The sequence below is a fragment of the Falco cherrug genome, chromosome 8, assembly GCF_023634085.1.
Source record: "Falco cherrug isolate bFalChe1 chromosome 8, bFalChe1.pri, whole genome shotgun sequence".
In the NCBI taxonomy this organism is placed as follows: Eukaryota; Metazoa; Chordata; class Aves; order Falconiformes; family Falconidae; genus Falco; species Falco cherrug.
The window spans coordinates 7,597,572-7,620,552 of NC_073704.1; the positions used below are offsets into that span (position 1 = coordinate 7,597,572).

Below are 22,981 nucleotides of genomic sequence, written 5' to 3' on the forward strand. Positions count from 1 at the left end.
TCTACATGACTAGGAGTTCAAAACGCGGCTGAGCAGGGCTTGACCTGATTTATAAGGCACTTTATGCTGGGCAGTACATCCACACTGTGCATACACAGAAGTCACCTCAGGCAGTCTTATTCATCCAGCTCATTATGGTTTACAGCTCTAAATCAAGTCTACCCTTCCTGGCTTAGCATTTGTGGGCAAATCAGCTACCTCCTTTTTCAAGGAGAGGAGCCACACACCCCGTGTCCCCCACCAGCCCCAGTCAGTGCTCTCTGGGATGCATTTCACAGCACTGCAGACATTGGTTCTGTGAACATGCTGCAGGACACGGCTATGCCGTCACCGTGCAAGGCTCAGCATTCACAGGGCTGGGAAACCTCTCCCAGAGGTTCTCAATTCCCTGAGGACAATTCCTGAGCATCGGCCTTTCGCAGCCTGTTTACATGGATGTAGCAGTTTCATAGCAAGAACTTTCACTTTTTAAAGTGATCCAGATGACAAGAGTTACAATAATCTATGCACCTCCTTTTCACTGACATTACCTGCACCCCTGGCTGTGCAATGAACTGCTGGTCTTTAGCTTCCACTGCTAGTTCCAGGCAATTGCTCCCTCCCCAGGCTTCACAGGAATAAGTCAGCAGCTGCTCAGCTAGATCTTCGTCATTGCTGTAGCACTCTGTGAACAGCTCTGGAGGAAAGAGGCAGCCCCACACTGAGCTCCAACTTCAGACTCAATCCCCCACCAGCTCAGGTGCAATTGTCTTCAGTGACTTCCAAAGCATATATTTATAATATTAAAGCATTCAGACACAAGAACATTTTCAGCACGATAAAACAACATGTGCATTGCTTTACAATCCCATTTGCATCTATTAGGCTTTCATACAGAATTCATGTCTGGATGGAAAACTGTGATACTAAATCAGCTCACACACAGATAGTATCGAGTTCTGCACTAAAAAAAATATGAACTTCTCCTACTGACTCACTATACCTGCTTGTTTCATCTTCTTTTCATTCATTTATCACTGATCTAGTGACTTACAGGCAGCCGCCTCAGTAGGCCCACATCAACAGCAGGGCTGAACAACAATATCAGAATTTGATGCTTTTTCACTGGGAAATGCATTGCAAACATACTTGTTTTAGAAAAGCCATGAGCATCTTATTCTATAGATTTTTGCCATTAATAATGCACATAGAGTGAAAAATTACTTCTCTTTCCAGCTTTGGATGTCTCCCACTCAAAAGCAGTTCTGTTGATATATCTGTGACACAGCACAACTGCCCCGAAGAGTGATCCAACCTCTTATAAAACACACCAGCCTTCACTAGAAACTCTTCTCTCCAACAGTGCATTTTCCCAGTCATTTCACAAACGGCTGTTACCATAACTGGGAGGATGCAGACATACAGCAATACCTTTGGCTGGTGTTACTGCATACACTGCAATATGCAGAGAGATCTTAATAGACAGACTTCTATGGGACCCGTTCACCTCTCGGTGTCTTGCTAAAAAAAAAAAAAAATAAATAAATAAAAAAATCAAGCCTGAGGGATGTAGATACTTTTAAGAAAGCCTATTTAAGCAGTTTTCACCTTGCCAAATAGGAGATACTTTCTGGTAACAAGCAAGATACTTTCAGTGTGGCCTTGCACCGTTCCTGAGTGGCTACTGAAATAGCTTTGCTGATGTACACACAAACAAAAATAAGGCTCAAGCTCCACAGGTCAATCTAGTCTCCATTGACTCCAAAGAAGGAACAAACATGGTCTGCTTTCAGGAGCGATAAAACAATATCCATCTGTAGAGATTTAAGTTTTGGCTAAATGAAGCCATGACTGAACTGATTTGTTCCTGGTGGTAACACCACCTCAATGAGAAGACTGGACTAGAAGCCTCCAGGATCCCTTTCCAGCAACGTTTCTGTAGCGTCCTATTCAACCTGCAGGGCTACTGCACTTGACCTGTCAGCTAATCTGACTTGTGGTGACAGCAAATTGCTGGGCAGCAATGCAGTTACAGATCCGTTTTCTGCACTAGGCAAGAGAACAAGACCACAACCTGTAAATAAAGCCCCAGAGACAATACTGTGTCGCGTCTTCCTCCAGGTTTAGAAACCAAGGCGCTGTACCACAGGGTACACCACAGATAACATTGTCGGTTCGACAAATTAATCCCTGCTCTGGTATCTGCCAACTGTGCTGGCTTTCATCTCATTTGCATGTTTCTCTGAATAATTTGCAGAATAACTAGACACTGAGGAAATACCAGAATTATTGCTCCAGAAAATGGAAGTCCTAAAAAAAACCCCACCAAAACAACCAACCAACATCAAAAAAAAAACCCCCATCCTCCTGCTCTCCTGTCACCCATTACCCTCATTAAATAAGAAACTATTGGTCACTCTAGCCCATGAGATGCAGAGCTCAGCTCTGAATCACTGACAATATTTGCAAATAGAGAAACTGAAGGTCATACCAAAAAAACACCCAACAACTGAGCTAGATTCTACATTCTCAATGAGCAAGAGCATCGTTTGCCGTCTTCAAATAAGGAAAGTATTATGCTTTTGCAGTTCAGAACTTCAGAATTCAACCAGCTTTTTACCCAAAATTTATTCTGACTCCCCTCAAGTAATCCTGCAAATTTGAAAGGTGGCTCTTCTCAATCTGAGTATCACCACCCATCATGCAGAATGCATCTCTTGTGCTATAGTCCCCTTCCTATTTCTGGGCACCCCTCTTCAGCCTTGCCTTTAGAGCCAGGTAGCTTTGCTTCCCAATGAAAGAAATTCTCTACCCCCCAAAAAAACCCCCACAACACTCACTTTTGGTGGCAAGCTGTTCAGACAGGACACACAGTTTCTACTGGGAACAGATGGTGTGGAAGAGATTTCCAAGCAGCAAAAACACATTTTGACATTAAAGGGAAGCATTTAAAGTTGGTTATCTAGTTTTCTAAATAAAGCTTTCTTTCTACTTCCTTTTGAGATGTCATTTCTCTTTAAAATTCAGGCTGGATTTCTGGGCAGCCAGGATAATTGAATGAATAATCTTGCCTTGCATTTTGCTGAACAAACCCAGCAGGTTTATCAGTTTTGCTTTGCACAAAATAATAATAATAATAAAAAAAAATCACTATGCAATCCCTGGTACACACCAGACCTGGAGATCATTAAAAGAAGTAATGGTCCAAGAAACGAAACAATTTCCTGATCTCTGACCCCTCCTGTTAAATCTCTAAAGGACTTAAAGAAGGTGCTTACCTACTGCTCTTGTCTCATACTCATTAGCGAGCTCCTCAGACTCACCAGCAGCATTTATATCATTCTTCACCTTTGCCATGCTTTTCAGGAGTTTACTGGCCCCAAGAGCTGCCAATGTGCAACCTCTGGTCTATGGAGAGAGAGTTAAGTCACGCAAAGCCCTCTGCAAAGGGAATGTGATATACTTTTTAAAATGTATTCGCCCTTTTTTTGCAGCTGCTCAGTTTCCAGTCAAGACTGGCAAATGAAGATCCAGTTCCACAAAACAAACTGTAACCATCAGCGTACCGGTTTGATTAACAACTTTGCAACTAGTTTGGAAAGGTGTTGTGTTTAGTAGTCATATATTAGCTTTGCATCTCTGGCTGAAGACTCACAAAAGAGGGTCTGGCGTCTCACAAGCTCCATTACTGTTTTCACTGTCCACCAGTCTGGACCAGTTGGGTGTACCCAGAACTGCCCAGACTACATTAGTCTATTCTACTCAAAATGTACACGTGCAGGGAAGCAGCACTGTTTTGGACACACAGGTCAACGTGAACAGGGGCATCCATTAGCTTTACTTGCATAAGCCTCATATTTAGAGCCTGTGAATTATGTATTTGATACAATCATCATTAAATGTAATTCTTAATCAAAATTATAAATTATTTCAATCAAATACCTGGGATAAGAACACATCCATATTGTGGAATGGGTGGGAACTCGCATCCAAGCTTGAATGTAGATAAGAACACACAACTATAGGTACCTGCTAGCTTGGACTGCTGACTCAGCAATGACCCTGGGAAAGTATGAAATCCACACCCAAGCACAAAATGGGTAATATTAAACCTACTTACAGACTCATCTAGCAATTATCTCTTGCAGTTTTGTGTCTGAACATGGATCCAGCGCCTTCAAAGGCCTATAAACCAAAGACAAGGAATGCCACTGTACTGTTTGTAAAGAGGAATAAATAATTCAACTTACTTGCTCCCAAATGACTTTAGACAACTCTTTCTTGTTCTGAAGAACCGACCAAATAAACAGAGCTTGCAACGGGTGCCTTGTGATAGGACACTCATCCTGAACGAAAGAGCAACAACTCCTTAGACCTAAGCTCACCAAACCGTTTTCAACTGGAAGAAATCCTAGCCTGCCACTCTCCTGCTTTTGTATTTTCTTTCTTTTACAGCCAGCCCACTGATCCTCTCTCCTGCCTGCCTAGCACTTGTTACACACTAACGTGAGTTAGGTTATATTTTATATTCACATTAAAGCCTTACATTTTGATGTGGAAGACTCAGCTTCCCCGTTTTTCCTGAAGCTGGCATTAAAGGACACTTGGGTCAAAGTCACTTTCTGCTTTAACCCATGAGCTTCAAATAGCCTCATTCACAGCTTGACTCTGTGTTTAAGTAACACAGATTAACATCCTCTGGAAGGAATACTAACTTTACACCAGTAAGTCTTTTGTGTTTAAGCAAGACCCTGAATTTCACATAAACTTATACAGAGAGGAATTTTTATACCACCATCTTCTTTGCATTAGAGCAATTAGCCCCTGGGGATAGCAAAGCCATCACGAAATGACTCCTGTACAACAAAACTTTTAACCGTCACAAACTTTGGTGGAAACTCTCAAAATTAAGCAGAATCTTCAAACCAAGCTTCCCCCAAATGTCACGTGCTGCATTGCATCTCTGAAGTCAACAACTGATTTCAAAAGTTTCCTATCCAATGCCTGAGGTCCAGTTCTGAAACTCAGATCTGGATCTGATGTTTGGACCTACTGTGCTGCGATAACTAAGAAGCCTAGTTCTACCTGGCAATGAAATAAAGTCCAGAAGGTGCCTAACATCCTTGCAGCAAGCAAGGTTTAAGGTACAAGTGTCTGTACCAAAAAATAAGAGCCCAAATTCCTCACACCCAGCTGGCACCTCTTACCAGACTCAATCCATACCGGTATAAATTACAAGCATAACTAGAGCAGTAATTGCTCTAATGGAAAATATTTTAACACCACACCCAAACTCACCCATTTTTCTTGTAGTTAAATGACCCCTACATGCATTTGTAAAGCAGGGCAGTATATTAAATGTAAACCAAGGCTGAGACCATTAAAGCAAATCTGCTATACCAGAAGCAAAACATCATTTTTGGTTTTTCCTTGCAGGGGATGAACAGTGGAATCAAGATGTTCGCCACTTACCGAAAGATGTATTTCCATCTCATCCTTGTTATTTTTGTCATCTCTTTTGAGACCTCTTCGGAAGTCTTCAACCATCTTCCACACAAATGTGAGGAGGGCATCATTATAGGAGTTCTTTGCAATCTGCAGGTTCTTGAACACCAGGCTGCTGAAGTTGTTTGTGTAGAGCTCTCTGAGGACCTCTGTGGTAAGGAACTTCCTCAGATTCAAGCCATTTTCCAGGAAAAGTCGGACAAATTTGGGCCTGTCTTTCACCAGGGCTGTGAACATGACATCCTGTAGGTCAGCAGACTAGGAAGAAATGGAAAAGCAAATATTAGGGAGCACGTGAGACACGTAAAGCTTACCTAAGGGCCTGACACATGTGGCTAACTGCCACATTTTCATCAGGGTCAGTTTTTTCTGTATGCCTTTGTGGGATGGCCTAGAGTATTTCTGGCATGGGCAGATAACCTTTGCAATCAGTGATGTCAGTGCAGAGAGGAATAGACACTCTTGCTTATCACAGAAGCTGGGGTGCTGAGATAGTGGCCGCTGTCCCAATGTCTCTCTTCCCACTGGTCCCATGTCACTGTACTCAGAAGTTGTCTGTACCTCCCAGTTTCGGTCATTGGTGAAGATCTCATCACTGGCCAAGTCCAACTGGTTCCACTCCAGCAGCAGCTTCAGCTGCCCGTTCCAGTTATCCCTGTCATGTTCGTTGGTGCTGAAAGCTGCAGAGGAGGAACAATGCTCTGGGTAAAAGACCGGACACAGAAGAGCTCCTTGGCATACTTATTTGCCTCCGCTTTTCACACGTTACCTGACAAGACCCCTGTCAAGTGCATGAGTCTGAGGAAAGGCACATCTTCCCGACTGGGTCTTAGAGGATGCTGGGGGCATAAAGACGTATTTATGGCCCAACATAGGCCACGAACAAGCAGCTAGGAGCACCTCAACAACCAAAATTAGAACAACATTTCCTCCAGGCTCCTCAGTGTCCTGCCTCCTTTAAACAAAAGGAATTCTGCAGGACTCCCCATGAGGCCTACACAAGAAGTGTAACGAAAAGCTGTAACATTCATAGGTTTTCTCCATGCACAGGCAGGTAAATTAGGCCAGCCCAGCAACCTCCACCGAGAACCAGTTCTGCTCTGCTGGAGTAGTAGAGGTCCCAGGCCTGAATTACTCATGGCAGCAAGTTATTGGGATTTGAAAGTTAGCAAGCAGCCCTACACGTTGACTGTTAATTAGCCGGATACTTCTCTCCCTGCTGAAGGCCAGTCAAACCTCTTCAGCCCACATATATACCAAAAGATACTTAATTTTACATTGCAGCATGCTGAGTAATCCACTTCTGCAGTATAACCAGAAAAGATCCTTTGCTTGGCTTCCTGACTCCCTGTTGTGTGCTACTTTCAGAGATGCTGTACTAGTGTCCCCAAAGCTCTGCTAAATGCCTTCCCAGTTATCTGGACTGGATTTCAATCTCACCCAAACTAACAGATCCCATAATGCTGCTGTAGCCTGTCCACATCACTTTGGACAAAGACAAAGTCCACACCGTGGCAGAAGCCTAACTTTAGAAAGATAGCACTGCTCCAAGGAAAGCTGTTCTAGAAAGTAAAGAGCCACCTTTTGCCATCTATTAAAAAAACCAAATGCACAGAAACCCCAAAACAACACAGAAAAAAAAGCAATTACTTGCCTTTGTACAGAGCAAACGAAATGGCATTGCTCACAATTTCATCTCCAGCTTCTTCTATTTTGATAACTGTCAGTAAATGAGGGTTCTCAAGGACTTCTTTGATCTACAAAAAGGAAAAGTTCCATTTCAAAGCAACCTAGGCTGTTTAGTAGTTGATCTCCCGGAGTATCTTTAAAAGAAATTTCCCATCACATCATAGCAAAGCTGCTTCTCATCAGTCCTATTTCTACATACAGTTAAAATTTAATCAAGTCCAGATAGAGGTAGATAATGAGATTTAAAGTTGAAGTATAAGATTAATTATCTTCCAAAAATACAAATAACTGTGATTCCCCTATGCATAACCAAAAACATATAGTCTCAGTAATTAGAAACTACTCATAAAGAAAAAAGATCGTGACAGCACAAGTTTCAACAAATGTCTAGCAGTTTATGAGAGAACAGTTTCTACCTCCTAGTGCTTTGTCAAAAACAGAGATCATTTCTCCCATAACCAAACCTTATAAAGTTACTTTCATTCCAGCACATTGAGAACAAATAATCTTAGCAAACCCTGACTGCAGGAAGAGGTACACTCCAAGGCAGCTCAGCAGAAGCTGTGAGGAGTGTGGCCAGGTGACCAAACAGGGAAAACCACCTCCAGCAGCTCCCCACACCCCATGCAAAGCTCCTTCTGCAAACCAGAGGCTCACGGTCTGCTCGGAGGGCAGCTCTTTCTCTTTAGGTTTGGATACCACAGCCCCCAGCCTCAAAGTGCAAATTCAGACTCAGTTTCTGCAGGACTCTCTCTGCAAGAGGCCATGCCCCGTTCCTGCACTTTTTGTTGTAAGCATTGAGGCTGGAAGACATCGCTGAGGACCCAGTCCAAGCCTGCTGCTCAAAACAGCCAAGTGGAGCAGGTTGCCCCGAGGAACTTACAGGTTGTCCCATGACCTCACTCTGCCAAGCTCTGACCAAGAGATTTGAATTTACCACAAACAATAGCTGCTTAAACTTAAAAATTCAGTAGCAGAAGCTTGCTTAGTTTGTACCAAAGAAAATACACACATAACTTTGAGTACCGGAATTCCTTTCTGGGGGCTGCAAAAAAACTTGCAATAGTACATTCATTTAAAAAAAAAAAAAACACAAAAAAACCAACAAAAAACCCACCAAAAACCAAACTAAAAAACCAAAACATCTTCCATCCCCCATCACAAACTTTGAGGTTTGAATATGCAATCGCTCCCCACGCCCTGCTCCCCACTGTGAGCGTGGGTAGGAGATAATTAACCAAGGGAGGAACACAGAATCAGACCCCAGGATAAAGCATAGGGCAGTTAATTGAGAGAGTCAATTAGCTCGAGTTAATGGATTGTTCACTGAGCTGAAGTGTTCTTGGAACTAAGACTTCTGAAAAATAACAGGACACTAAGATTTTTCTGGAGCTCCATTTTGTTCTATCCCTGTTAAACAGAGCAGAAGTATATCTAGAAACAAGTCCACCCGAAGGTCAGATAACCAGAGTTACAACAGTCTCCTCAGACCAGCCCAAGCAACCCAAGACAGCAGACACTCTCCTTACTTCTCCAGTTTTCCCAGCCTCCAGAAAACTCTTGTAATAAACAGTTCTATATGGGATCGCAACAGTGACTACCATCCTGAAGGCTCTACAGAGGCAGAGGTCAAAGAGGCAAAAAGGAGCTAAAGAAAAATTTGCTGGTGCATGCCGTGTTGTACTTTCAGCTGCACCCCATGTACGTGGTATTATTACGTCTATACAGAGTCCCAACGAAGATGGTGTAGGGACGTTACTATGGTGAACAAAAAAAAGACCAAGTCCTAAACATCCCACCCCTAGTCTGTAAGGGAGATATGTCCTGCCCAATATCTTAAGGGATGTGGGAAGAAAGACAAGAACCTTTGAAGAAATGAGAGAATCTTGAAGTGGAATTCCTACAATCCGAGAGTCTGTGGGGTAGCAGCAATAACCCTTTGCCTCTGAGCAATTCAGCAGGATTGAGCGTCATGAGGCCTGATTCAGCAAACATCCAATTTCTCTACCTTCACAAAGCACACAAAGGAATCGCAACATGAACCAGCACATCAGCCAGTGCTCCAGAGGAATCTCAAGCACCTGGGGAGTACACAGTTACAAAACATCTGGCCTTAGCTCTCCTGTACCTTGACACGTGCTGTCTTTCCAAAAGATGACAATCCCCGCTCCTTTTGTTCCAATTCCTGTAAGTTACAGGACTTTGGAAATTTTCTTTTTTAAATCCCCATGGATTTAAGGAGCCCCAGACAACCTATAGGTATCACCTCCTGATCTGGAAGTCACTAGCTGCTCCCAAACTCCTGTTCCTTCTACCCTTCTCCTGCTTTCAGCCCTGCTAGCTCCCTGCAGTAGCCCACACTTACCCACTTGATCCAGCTTTCCGTCTCCTCCTCCGAAAGCCTGGAAATGGTACGAGGCAGATACCTGAGCAAGCTCTCCTTGACGCATGTAGAAGCAAGAGTGCCTTCTGCCTCCATCAAGCTAGCAATAACATCAGCGATCCGGCCGGAGCCTTCCACCACAACACAGGGAATTTTACTCTTGATGGCCACGTTGATAGACTAGGGAGCCAGAGAAGGAGAGGTGATCGCCTCAAACATGACTGTGTTGTGAGAGCCTACTATTTAGTAAGAAAGCCTAGAGATTTTATGTTTGCCTTAAGTGAGAAAAACAGAAAAACCTGTGGTCCAGAGCAGCATTTTTATTACTGCCTGCTGATAGCTCACCAATGCACAACTCTAAAAACAGCATTCACTCAACAATAGAGGGCTGTGAAGAGCCCTACAGAAACTGAGGGACAGAAATCACCATCTGCCAAATTTTAGAGTTGATTAGCAGACCAGGAAAATAGCTAGTAAGTATGTGTTACGTATCATTTCTTAACAGTGGGTTTGAGGCCTCTCCATACATGTAGCTACAAGGCCGCCCAACTAACTGTGCTGCATGGCACATAGAAACGGCTCCTTCGGTGACTGCCAAATCCTCTCTTACTGGCAGTTTGGAGCTAAAAGGAGATGGACGTGTTCAACACGTCATTTTCAGCAAAGCTTTGCTCCAAAACCTGAATAGATGCTTCATTTCAGCTTAGGAGCTCTGATTAACACACCCAACTCTGCATCTGTATTCACCTGTAATCTACCTGTGGGCAAAGCTAAAATTAATCACGCAAATAGAACTGAAACACCCAGGAAACATATAGGGAGGCTGGGATAATGATCTGAAGTTTCACAGAGTGGTTCAGACTAATTTAATAATGTCACAAATGAAGTGGTAACAGAGACTCTGCTTTGGATTCACATTGTTTGTCATCCTGAAAAGCAAAACAGTTTGATTAGCCTCAATATTAACAGCATAGCTCTGATACCAAGATCATCTCTTCAAGATAAGTCATTATATATACTACCCTGCTTCAACTTCACTGTCTCAAACACTGACATACTCTCTTCATTGTACCTACCCTTTTGCCAAATCCAAGCAACACTTTTCCCAGCTCTTTCTCAAGGTCCTTCAGCTTAGTCTGCATCAGCTCTTCTTCTTGCTGTTAGAGCCATCTCATCCTCACTGTTACTGTTCCCTTCCCACACAGCCTGACTGCACATCCCCTTGCTTTGAACTCCCCAGTGCCAGGTCCCTTTGCTCCCTCAGTCACACCCTCTTCACTCCTGCAGGATGGAGGGGGAAGTAGCAATCCTGGTTTTTAACATCGAGACAGATCTAGAAGTCATCTCTTTTTTCACCCCTTCCTTAAGTGTCACTTAGACATCTTGTTTCAAGAAACTTCTTTCTATCTTCTCCATTCTGTTTGTCCTCTTCCTACCTGTCATCTATTTGAGGATGCTGCCTGCTCCCTCCCCTTCTGGGCTTAGAAGGGTCAGAGTCAGCAGGACCCTCCTGCCTTGTTCAGCTGGCTAGGTTTAAACTAGGTGCAGCCCACAGTTCTCAGGAGCAGCAATCACAAGTCAGTAAGAGCAAGCTTTGGCCTGGAGTATCTCCAGCATAGTCAATATTCCCTGTATGTATACAAGAAAGCACTAATTTCCACTGAGCATGGTCAAGCCAAGTTTTCCCAAACCGCAGTTTAGGAAATTTGTATAAGAAGGATCAAGAGCTACATGGCTGACAGACTTCTGATTGCTGCTCAAATAAACACAAGAAACAAACATTCCTGCTCTGGATTTGTTAGGGAAGAACTGAGACAACTGAACTCTCCAAGCCAAGGGTTTTCCAGGATGTCAGCCTGAGGTAGAAACTTTGCACAGAAGATTTTGACTGAAAAAAACTTCACGAGCTTAAATGAATTGCAGGCAAGATCCTTCTATAGCAAATGCTGGGCAAGCTTCAGTAGATAAGAAGACTGTCTACCAAGTTGCTTGTGGAGTAACCTGTCTGAAGTATCAGAGCGATGTCCCTACTGTCACTACTGGAAATCAGTAAAAGAAATAAACTTACTTTCAAGGTCTCTTTCCCTCCACCTTGGGCAAAACACACAATTGGAATCTTCCCACCATAATTAGATTCTGTGAAACATGCCAAAAGGAAAAAAAAAAAAAAAAAAGATTCAACCCATTAATGCAGTTTAAACAACTTATTTTTCCAGAGTACAATGAAAGAACTTCCAAGCAATTAATGCAAACACTCTGATACTAGTTTACTGTTGATTTTGCCAAATCTATTAACAGCCCTTCCTATTTTTAATGAAAACTCAGTTTTGCCTAACATTCTGTGTAGCTAGCCTCAGACAGTCTTCTCCAACACATGCTTTTTTCCTCCCAACAATCATAATTTTAACTAGCTCCAAAGTCCCCAAAACACGATTTTATTGTGTTTACCTACTGATTTGACCATTTTGAGTCTAGGGGCAAGGTTTTTATCAGAAGTTCAAGATTCAGAACATCTGACTTCACATTTTCGATTATAAAGGAAAGCTAAGAAGCCCATAATTTTAGGAGCTAGTGTTTAAAAGACATACCAAGTTTCATAACGATTCTGGGTGCTTCATCATGACTAACAGCAACTATGCTTCAGTTGAGGTACACAGTAAAAAAACCACCCCAAAACACCAAAAAGCCTCAGTCAAAACACTCTTCAACTCAGAATTTCCTGTCAAGGCTTTTGATTTTTTTTTTTCCATTTTGAGAAAGAAGGGGCTGAAATAAATTATTTAGGAGCATGCTGCAGATGGAACAATCACCCTCTCAACTGAATATTTTGGGAAAAGCCTCATTTCAGCTCTCATGTAGCTGTGCTTCAGCTACCTGGAATTCAGTGCCAGGTAGGAAGTAGACAGAAAGGACAGCAAGCCCAGCAGGAAAGGAGGGAAGGGCTGTATGGCTGAAATCGTTCATTTGCCGTGTCCCACAGAGCTCTACTGTGACATGAAGCAGGAAGATGAGGGGAGGGGTATTGCTCTGAAGGGGGCTGGTTGTCCCTGAAAGTGCTGAAGATGCAATGCAGTTACTGCATCCCTTCCAGTTCAGCATGCAAGGGATGTTATCACTACTCTTCTTCCCAGAAAAGTCACTGTGCGTCAGCCCCAAAGGACACAAGGGCTAAGAAGGAGGAGGTTTGCAACCTGATGCCCACACCTACCTGGGATAACTCGCTCCGAAATGTACTTTTCTAACTGAGTTCGTACTTTTGCCTCTATCGTTGGGTGCCCATGGGTGCCATTATCAACAAGTAAGAGATGGGTGTGATTATTATCCAGGCAATACAGGGGGTCTCTCTTGAGATCATCCATTATGTAGTGAGCCAGGTAGTACCCCTGGAAGCACAAGCACAGCATTTAACAGAGATCCAAGGGCAGAGCATGCACCAGCCTTCAAGGACAAGCCAGTGACAAGCTCAACCCCTAGCCACCAACTATTCCTCAGTAGTTAGGAGTCTGAATTTTCTGACTCAAGGCACTGCTCACTGGCAGTTCCAACAGCAGCAGAAGACAGCGAAAAAAACCCCAGGCAAGAGCACAGCATAAATATTTGCATAGAAACTTTTCTTCTTTACAGAGCGGCCTGGTGTGTGATGATCCTCTCAACTTCATCTCAGCCCATGGAACAGTGGAAGTTATTTGCAACAGTTTAGTCCTTTCAGAGATCCAGTTCTGCAACGCATGCTTCCTTCAGCTACCACAAACATTAAATCTGTGGCAAACTCACTTTCAACACCTCCCCAGATTTTTTGTAGGTTGGAAGGGACATCTTGAGATCATCTAGTTCAACCCTCAAACCTCCTCAGAACCCTCAGTAAACCAAACTTTTATTTATCTAGCAGGATGGTTTTTAGACACGTTCTACTGTGTCTAGTAGACAAAAGACAAGGGGAGCTATGCCCATGTTATCTGGCAGGCAGAACAACAGCATCAATGAGCAAGCTCCTTAACAGTAGCAGCAGGTACAATATGTCTCAGCTCATGGGAATGCCCACCATGGGCGGGCGTGCAAGGATTTCACAGCAGCTAGAATAACCATGAAAGAGGTTATTCCCTAATGCAATGCCAGATACGAAATTAGAGCAGCTGAACCTCCACACACATGCTAAGCCCAGGTGAAATCCTTCCCACCAGGCCAGATGTGTGTGACCATCCTGAACGTGAGAACGCTTCAGTTTCCTCCTGGTTCTGGGAAAAGCACCTGATGTTCTGTCTCACTGCTATGTATGTTGAAGAAAAGCTAGCCCCAGGTTGAATTGTTCAGGACACAGTAGGTCAGGCTAAGTAGACAGATGTGCTTCTACACAAGCACTGCACTGGAAAGCATCCTGCTGAGGTCTGCATCGCCAGACATTGAGCAGAGCTTGACTGACCACTCAACTCGGTCATCACATGGCTGATAACATCAGCCTACCACAGATACCGTCATCGCCGAGAGCAGCGGTCAGTCAGGGACATAATCCATACAATTGACAGCTGAGCCTCCTCTTAGTTCCCCCTCTCTCCCCCCCGCCGATACTTGTTTCTTACATCATTGTCACCACTGCGAATCAGACTTTCTCGGTTGGAAATCATGCCCCATGCTGCTATGCCAATAGCCACCACATTCTCCTCTGAGCTCCGACTGATGGTGTTGTCTCTGACCACTTCCCCGATGTACTTCATCAGTCCATAATGTGTGCCTCCTGTGAAAATCCAGGCCCCTGGGGGACAACATTCAATAACCTGGGGAAACGTAGCGGAATACCCACCCTCCTAATGCATTACCTTTGAGATACAACCACCCAATCCCCTCTTAAGATCTTACCTCAGAAAAGGCATTTATTCTTCAATTAAACACAAAAGATATGCTACACAACTGACCTTAGGTTATCATGGGCATCCGATGGCTAGCTCTCAACCCTGTCACTTCCAAACTGTTACGTCACATCTGCCCCAAGGGCACCAGCCAAGCAGGAACAAACCAAACGCTCTGCTTCCCTGCTGACCCTTCGAGCTGCTGCCACTCCAACAGCGTTACGCAGCAAGAAAATAATACAGACACATATGCAGGTCTTTACCTTTGGACTGGGCAATGTAGATCAGTCTGCTGAATATCTTGCGCATCCGGGGCTTGAGCGCAAAATTCTTTGCGCCCCCGGTGACAGAGATGACAAGGTTAGGGGTTTTCAGGTGCCAGTGCTGGGTCATCAGATCATACAGTGTTTCGGAGTCTGTGTCGCATGACAAACGGATGTACTTGGTTGAGAGAAAATAAGAGAACAAATACAGCAAGAGATAAATAGTGATAGCTAGCAACAGACCAGAAATTACATTTTCTTCTCTAACGTACAGTCTTATTCCAACAACCAGTTGAAGAAGGGTGAAGTAACTGTGAATTCTGTTTCTTTCTCTAAAGCATCTTTATCCTTCCTCTACAACTAGGCACCCAATCCACCTTCTGCTCAGAGAAGGCAAAAGGACTGACCTTGGGGTTCAGAGGACCATTGGAAGGATGAACAAACACCAAGGAAGTTTACAGTATAACAACATTAACAATAAATAACAATGTTATTTATATCTTAGATTATGGATTAATGGTAGCATTGTTCAAGGTGAACTAGTAACAATTACAGTTGTATTTTGATTACACTACTAAAGCCTTAATTTAATGAACTACAAATTCCAGGCTCCATTTGGATGGTGTCCCTACATAACATATATCCATAAAACATTTGAAGTATAATATATAAGAACTTCAGCAAATATGTAGTAAAGCCTGAACACTGTATAACAATGCCAAAAAGCACACTAAAAAGATAATCTGACTTCAGATGGACCTACTACGTCTTCATTTATGTGAAAGGTCCTCTGACTTTTTCTTGCTATGCTATTCAATAGGCCCTTTACGATTTTATCACTGTTAGTAGTTTATTGTGATGGACTTTTGGAAGACCATCACGGCTATACAACCCATATCAGGGTATGAAGAGGAGTAACATGGACCTGTATCACAGGGGATTTTGTGCAGATTGCCCGATATTTGCAGGAGAGCAAACCCAAGGGATTGGTTGGAGGAATAAATGTCCATTTCTTGAGAAGCATTTAACCTGAACAAAAGCACATGTTTATTCCAGAACAAGTTCCCAGGAGCAGTTATTACATCTGGGCTCAGAACAGCACGTCACAGAGGAAGTCTAGCAGGCTCCAGCAGGTACACAGGAGAGCTAAGGGACTCCCACAGCTTCTGCTCTAAGCAGCATCAGTCACATGGAGCCTTGGGTGTTTTTCAGGAGACTGTCCCAATAGTAGTGGAGCCACCTACCAGAAAAATTAACTGCTTCACAGAGCCAGTAAGCCATCCCCACAGCAAATCTTGTTAGCTCTGTAGTTAGAAGGCAATTCTCCTAAACCCTACTGATACACAAAGTACCTGGTATCTGTATGACTGCCTTTGCTCCATCAACAAATTAAGGTTTCCAGTTGAATGACTTGCTGTGTTCACCTAAGAAGTCATTTTTATCTTTTATAAGGTGCTTGCTTTAGATAGATGCTGAAGCTGAGCTGCCCGTACAGCTTACGTCCTTCTTTCGTACATCTCGGCGCATAATTGCAAACACACCTCGGTTACACCTAAGTTCCATTCCATGCATCAGCAACTACACCTCTGGCGGCTGCCACGCGGAGCCCTTGGCAAGGCTCCACCGGAGCGGGCGACCCCCCTCGGGGCCACCACTCGCCTTCTCCGAGGTGCAACGGTGCCACCTGCTGGTACAAGTGGCTGCTGCAGCCCGACCATGCCCGATCCGACCCTCGCAACACGGGCGATGCCAAGCGTTTCGGAAGCTGAACTCAGAAAGGTATTCGGAGAAGCATTTCTCAGATTGATGGCTACCAGAGCATACAACGCAGCTAACCGCAACGTTCTCAGATGTCACAGGACCTGTGCAACACGGCAGGAAAAGGAGTGCACAAGCAGCACTTCGGAAGCGTAGAGATTTCACTGGTCTGTTCACACGTAACATTCCTGCTCAGAATTTTTTAAGACTCATCTGGCCTAAAAAGCGCAATGCAGGGCATAAAACCTCCCATCCCTCGCTAATAACAGCAATTCTGGTGTTGCCTTGGGTTTTATGTCCTCCCCACTGCACATGGGATCAAGAGAAAAATATTGTGCAATGTTTAAGACTAGCAGGTGCCTTGCAGTACAGGGAGTGAGAAGGCAGAACAAAGATTAACTCCAGCCAGCACGCTAGTGGGATGGATTAGGTGACTTACGTGCAGTATTTGAACAAAGTGAGCTCTCAAACACACACAGCGGCCTTAAGAGTCTTCATGAAACAACTATGGGCACACAGAAACTGGCTTCCAAGGCGGGAAGGGGGACACAACTAAGGAAAGAACATTCAAGCTTTGAGAACTCAGAAATGTTGCGAAGAATGAACCATTTCTTCTTTCAGTAAAGGTATACAGCAGCTTACAACACTGCAGTATAAAACTAAAATATGCACATCAAGAGATAGGTGAAGTACTTGGACCCATCCAAGCGTGATTCAAACCCGTCAGTCTTACTTCCCACTGAAATGCCTCTTGTTTCTGCTACTTTGCATAAAACAAACCCAATTAATTTACATAGCATGCTCTGATTTTCCTCATTGATTTTGATTGTCACAAGCAAGCTGCATTAACAGTAAATATCGGTCATTTAGAAAAGGCAGATGAGCTCAGCTACATGTGATTCGTCACACAGTATCAGAATAAATCAGAAACAGCAACATCAGCAGTTTTCTTCTTTCCACGCCTCCACTGTCCCCACACCAAGGAAAAACATGGGGCGGGGGGGGGGGGGGGGGGGGAAGGGGGGAGGAACCCAAACCAAACCTCTGAAGTGCCACTGATACCTTAAAACCCCACTGTGAATTTACCATCATCGCAGGATCTCCACCCTAGCAAATAATCAGAACTGGTTATGGGCCTGAGCAACCTGGTCTATGTGGATATGCTTTGAGCAAGAGTTTCGGCTAGAAAACTCCAGAGCGCCCTTCCAAACAAAATTACTTTAATGAGGATGTGGGACATGCAAGCCCCATTCCAACATCCCACAACATCCTTCAGTGTCCAGCCTAAGGCCTGAGATATGACTGTACAGCCGCAGACAGCAACGATCTGCACATAAGGCAATATGGGTCAGCAGGCTCGGTAGGCAGGCGTTAGAAGACATGTTGTGCAATCTTAAAGCCATGACAAAGCACGAGTGATGATTTTATGGAGCAGCAAGCAGGTACTGAAGAGTACAGATCCTCCAAAGAAAGGTCTTACATCCCTACAGATATAAAATCCCTATGGCTGTCACCTCATGGATCCTGCTGCACCTTCAAAGGCAAAGCATGTTACATGTGCTCCTGTCCAGAGAGCTGTACTGGTGTGCACCCCCCACCATTTTCTTTCTAAAGTGTAAGTTAGTCCACATGGGGAAGGTGCAACGTTCCAAGAAACAGCCTTGTCTTGGCCTTAAAGTCAGACTGTAAGGAACAAAGCATCTTAATCAGGACCTTGATCATTCAGGCACTTAATTCAGGTTGGGTTCACTGATAAAGATGAGTGAAAGGGTACTAAGTTGTTGCTCAACACCATGACATTTCCATCCAGACGGGGACCACAAAACTGCTGCTCCAACTGCACATGGATACAGTCACTGCACAGAGTCCCAGTGAGAAACATTCAGAATGGTATTACAGGCCAATTGCAATAAAACCAGTTCCGTGAAAAAAAGAAAAGTAAAATTCACTCATTCTTCTGCCATGCCTGGAAATCTCTATTTGCTCCCATCATCAGCCTATGAAACAAACAAAATAGAAGAAACTATTCTTTGTTTCCTATTTTCAGGGCTTGAGAAACCAGCTTGTCTCCTTTGTAGCATAACTCCTTCCATTTCCATTAGAACAAAATAGACTTTAGCTGCACCTTCCCTGCTTTTCAGGGGCTTCCACTGGCATTGGGTTCAATACTCTGAATACGGTGCACCCAACAGGTGCCTGATGGATACCCTTAATACAATCACTTACCTTTCCTCTTTTTCCCATGTTTTCAAACTGAATGTCCCCAAAGGCATCAGTAGGAAGCTCCTTAGTGTGCTTCTTGTAGTTCCATTTTTCGTTGCTATTAATCTGGGTGCCCTCTACGTGTTGATTTTCAGGGTATCCACATTTACATAAGTTACCCCTGAAAGAAAAACGAATAGACATGAAACCCCACACTTACCATCCTGAGCACAGAAAAGTAAGCTCCGATATGTGCACTGACAAGGGACAGAAAAAACAGCTGACACCACAACTTCTGTTCAATCTGGACATTCCCGAGAAGCGTTACTCTGCAACAAACCTGGAGCTGGTAGAACACAGGGTGCCTGCAGCAGCAGTCATATCGAGGGCAAAGCCTGGGAGCAGGGCTGTGCCAAGACAACAAGCCTAGTGGCAGGTGGAGCTACAAACCCAGCTGTACGTGGGACTCTACTTGGATTTGCTGCCTGACAAGTTAACAGCTAAGAGGAACCAACCTTCAGCTGAGACCAGCACTTAATCACGCCTCCTGCCCCTATCATCTGCTTCTGTGCAGCACCAGGCACCGAGCTGAGTTCATCTCAGGAGCCAGTCTGTGCCGAGAGATCTGCCGACACCTCTGGATGGACCTCACCTTTGTGACCTCTTTCACTATCACAAACCAAGTTAGCTCGCCAGAAGCTTAATTTGAAACCCTACAACTATGCACAGAAAAGAAGAAAATTAACGAGAGCTTGTCATCAGACAACACCGGCAGCGACCTCATCGGCTGCTAACCTGCGCACAAATGGTTTCTTTCGCTTTCTGTGCTCTCAACCAGATATGAAGAGGTTACTAAGTGTAATTGTTTTCCATGCAAACCCAGGGCCTGACTGGTGTCCAAGTGCGTCCAAAGCATAGTCACATCAAGATGCATGTCTGGTCTCTGAGCAGATTTGGCAGGCAGTTTCCTGTGTTCCCAGCACATTTCCCACCCCCACCCCACTCGCCTCATCGCATGTCATGGTGTGCGGTCACTAACAATGCCCTCTCCACCAACACTGAAATTGCATCAAGGGGTGGAAAAATCTGCAATTTTGTTATGTGGGACTAGATGGGAAAGCTAGGAAGCTAGGAGAACTCTTTTCCTAGGAAGAGCTGCAGCACAATCCATGAAATCTTCCATATATCCTATATCCCTGCTTCCTCAGAGGGCATGGAGAAGGGGTAGTTGCTTATGAAAGACAGGACTGACAACTGCAGTCAGCAACAGCAACAGGAAGGAACAAGTGTGGCCCCTACACTCTAAGTTAACAAGAAACATCAGGTAAACACTCGCCCAGTGCTAATTTTACTAACAGCACAAAAATGTAGATGAAGAGGAGAAGCAAGAGGAGCAATGCTGTTAACAGCACTGTGCAATCTGGCAATATATGGGGGGTGGGGAATTAAAAAAACCAGATGCATCAGTCCAAAAGGATTAATATGAGAACATGAATTTATGTGCTTACAGAGGCCTTTATGATTAGCTTGCAGCCTGCAAACATGAGACTGAGAAATGCCCTCCTGTGAAGATTGCTGTAAGGGTGAGTCCCAGTGTGCCTCTCTGAAGGACAGAAAACTTACATGGTTTCTTCCGCTCCACTATAACTTGCAAATAAAAGCGGTTTACCTTAAAAACGGATAGACAAAAAACCCCAGCAAGTATCAACTTGCAATCCTTTCCCAGTGGGCTTATGTAGGAAGAGAAGCTGATAAGAACCAGCTCTCCCATCTTTTGCTGGTTCTTTGCCAGACATCCCATTTTAGATGACAGAAGAGGACCCTAAGTAAGACTTTCTGAAATGAGACTAATTTCCTTCCCTCCCTCCCCCTCTCTCCAAGGCATTCTTCCTCCCAGCTTCAGAGCAGAATGGGGTTACTGAGAGCCCTTAGAATTCTATATTAAGACTTCTGCAGCTGCTTTAATTCTATCACTGTTCTCCTGAAATTGCAAAAAAAACCCAACAACCCAAAACCAAAACAACAACCAACTATCAAAACCCAGAAGCAATGTTATGGTCCTCAAACTTGCATTGCATAGGTATTTGTGCCTGAAAACGGAGCAAGTACGATATCCTATCTTAACAGAACATCAGCCTGAGCAAAAAAAAAAAAAAAAAAAAAAGACTGCCTTTCTCTGCTGTAAAGGCTTGCGCCTGGAATTTGTGATTTGGGTTTAAAATGAAAAAATTTAAATTATTCAAGCTTCTGATGCATACCTACGTTGTTACACACCAATGCCAGTACTGGTACTGCATTCCTAAAAGCACGTCTATACTGCCACAATTATGCTTCAGATAGGGGATTTGATATCAAATCCCCTTTCAGAGCTGCTGCAAGACATGCTGACAGAATCAGCCCCTAGTTTTGCATCAAGTTACTTGTGGACTAACTGAAACTGATACAGTTCCAGTTTTACACAAACTCCACCGAGTCTAGAGCAGTGGCCTCCAAAGAGGGGAGCATATGACATGAACTTTAAAAAAGAAAAAGTATTTATTTCATCTTTCTCTCACCCTTTTTAAATTGCTATTTTTGTGTATGTTTTCCAATGTACATAATATTATACAGTAGTAGATGTATATAGTTTATAAATAAACATACATTGAGGGGTATGCTAAAAATATTTTTCTGATGGGGTGTGCAATCAAACCAGCATGGAGACCACTGGTCTAGAGCTAGGAGAAGCACTCCAGTGTCTGTCCAGCCATCAGACTTCCAGCTTTTGACCACCACTGCAAAATACCCTAGGCATAAGCAAACGAGCCAAACAAGTGACAACAAAGAGTTGTACAAGTGAGACTGAGGTGAGGTTGCACTGCCAGATTCAGGCTCCTTATAAAATCAAAAAAGTTTCCTCCCCACCTAAACCCCACCACACGGCTTTGCAAACAGAAATACTCTCAAGCTCCCAGCCCCCCACACCCGTAGAAAAAGAGAAAAAATATTTACTTACATCGACTTGGTGTCTTTTGTGAAAAAGACACACTCTCTCTTCTTAAAGTTTTCTTGGATGAAGTTGACCAAATCCTTAAAAATATTTTTAAAATAAAGCTTATTTCTGACAACTCATAAAGCAGAAGAAACCTCAGCAACAACACAGTTGGTTTAAACACAAAGAAAATGGGTGCAAATTTGTAAGTCTCCTTTCTCAAAGCGGATGGTGGAAGGCAATTAGAAAGCACTGATGGGAGCTAACAGGACACAAAAGACTACTAAAAATCACAAATAGGCATTCCAAAAAAACCCCCATGTCATACTAGTATTTTTATATCTATCAAGCAAAATATATACTCAAGAGGCAAAAGGTATGGCTTCCCCCTCCAAAAAAACAAATAAAATTGAACATCCAAACAGATTTGATGCCCTAAGAGTTGCTGGAGAGCCTATTTGAGTTCCAGTTTTTAATCCAAAAGACCCACCTAGAAATCGTTTTACTTGAATTCAGTGGCACAATAGAAGTAGCTGTAAACTACACAGCATTTCCAAATAACTTACAGCACTAAAAATATTTTTCAAATAGTGGTCAAGTGCTGTAAACACTGCTCAAAAGCCTATGGTAAACACTGTTTCTTCCCAAGAAAAAAACCCAAAGACATCAACATCCTATTGGGTAGGGGCTATTTTAATTCAACAGAAAAAGACCCCAGTAGAAGACCTGGATAGAACTTAAAATCATGCTTTGTGTGAGCTTAATAGAATGCAAAGTCTCTCCACCTTGTTTAACCATTATCTCTCATATTAACCCTAAAACTCCACAAGCGCAGGGGAAGCTTTCGAATTCAGGCAACGCAAATTCATTCCTAATCTGCCTATAGGAGCTAGGAAATGCAAACAAAAATCTCCATTGCTGATAAAGGGTTGGAGGGTTGGTTTGGTTTTAAGCATAGCTTAGATTTGCAAGGCAAGATTTAGCTTGGGATGAAAAGGGCAGACATGCAGCTGTAGTTTAGTTTACCATTTGCACAGAACACTCATAGTTAAACAGAAGTTAGAGGAAGTTACTCCAAGTAGAAAAGCATAACGTCCAAAACAAAGACAATAGAAGAGAACATAATTAGCCAGTAAAAGCCACAATGATGCAAGACCAAAAAACTAAAAGGGAGGGGGAACCACTTGCTAAAGACCTAAGAGTGAGTCATTAGGCCTCTTACAAGCCCATCAGAAGCAAGAAATCTGCCAGGCAATCACTGTGATCAGCAAATCATTGAGGTTTGAAAAAGATGTTGAACATAATTATATGTTGTCTGCCTTTGCCTTCAAGTTGTGTGAAGAGGTTGGGGTTGTTCTTTAGAGGCAGAGGATTTGTGTCTAACTGA

At 43.5% G+C, this 22,981-nt stretch overlaps 1 protein-coding gene across 3 annotated transcripts in view; it reads right to left on the bottom strand.

The window, feature by feature from the left end:
* The window catches only part of TRPM8 (transient receptor potential cation channel subfamily M member 8), a 49,207-nt gene that overhangs the window by 20,450 nt on the left and 5,776 nt on the right, over window positions 1–22,981 (bottom strand). For 2 of the 3 annotated variants that reach the window (XM_055719307.1, XM_055719308.1), the window contains exons 1-4: window positions 5,452–5,831; window positions 4,230–4,325; window positions 3,258–3,387; window positions 531–676 (exon numbers count right to left, since the gene is read on the bottom strand). In XM_055719307.1, the coding sequence (XP_055575282.1) occupies window positions 531–676; window positions 3,258–3,387; window positions 4,230–4,325; window positions 5,452–5,721 (642 nt within the window). In that variant the 5' untranslated portion in view covers window positions 5,722–5,831. Of the gene's footprint in view, window positions 1–530; window positions 677–3,257; window positions 3,388–4,229; window positions 4,326–5,451; window positions 5,832–6,045; window positions 6,165–7,138; window positions 7,242–9,538; window positions 9,737–11,624; window positions 11,693–12,764; window positions 12,940–14,133; window positions 14,307–14,663; window positions 14,842–18,647; window positions 18,805–21,618; window positions 21,693–22,981 lie in introns of those variants that run through there. The other variant, XM_005437574.4, reaches the window with a different exon arrangement.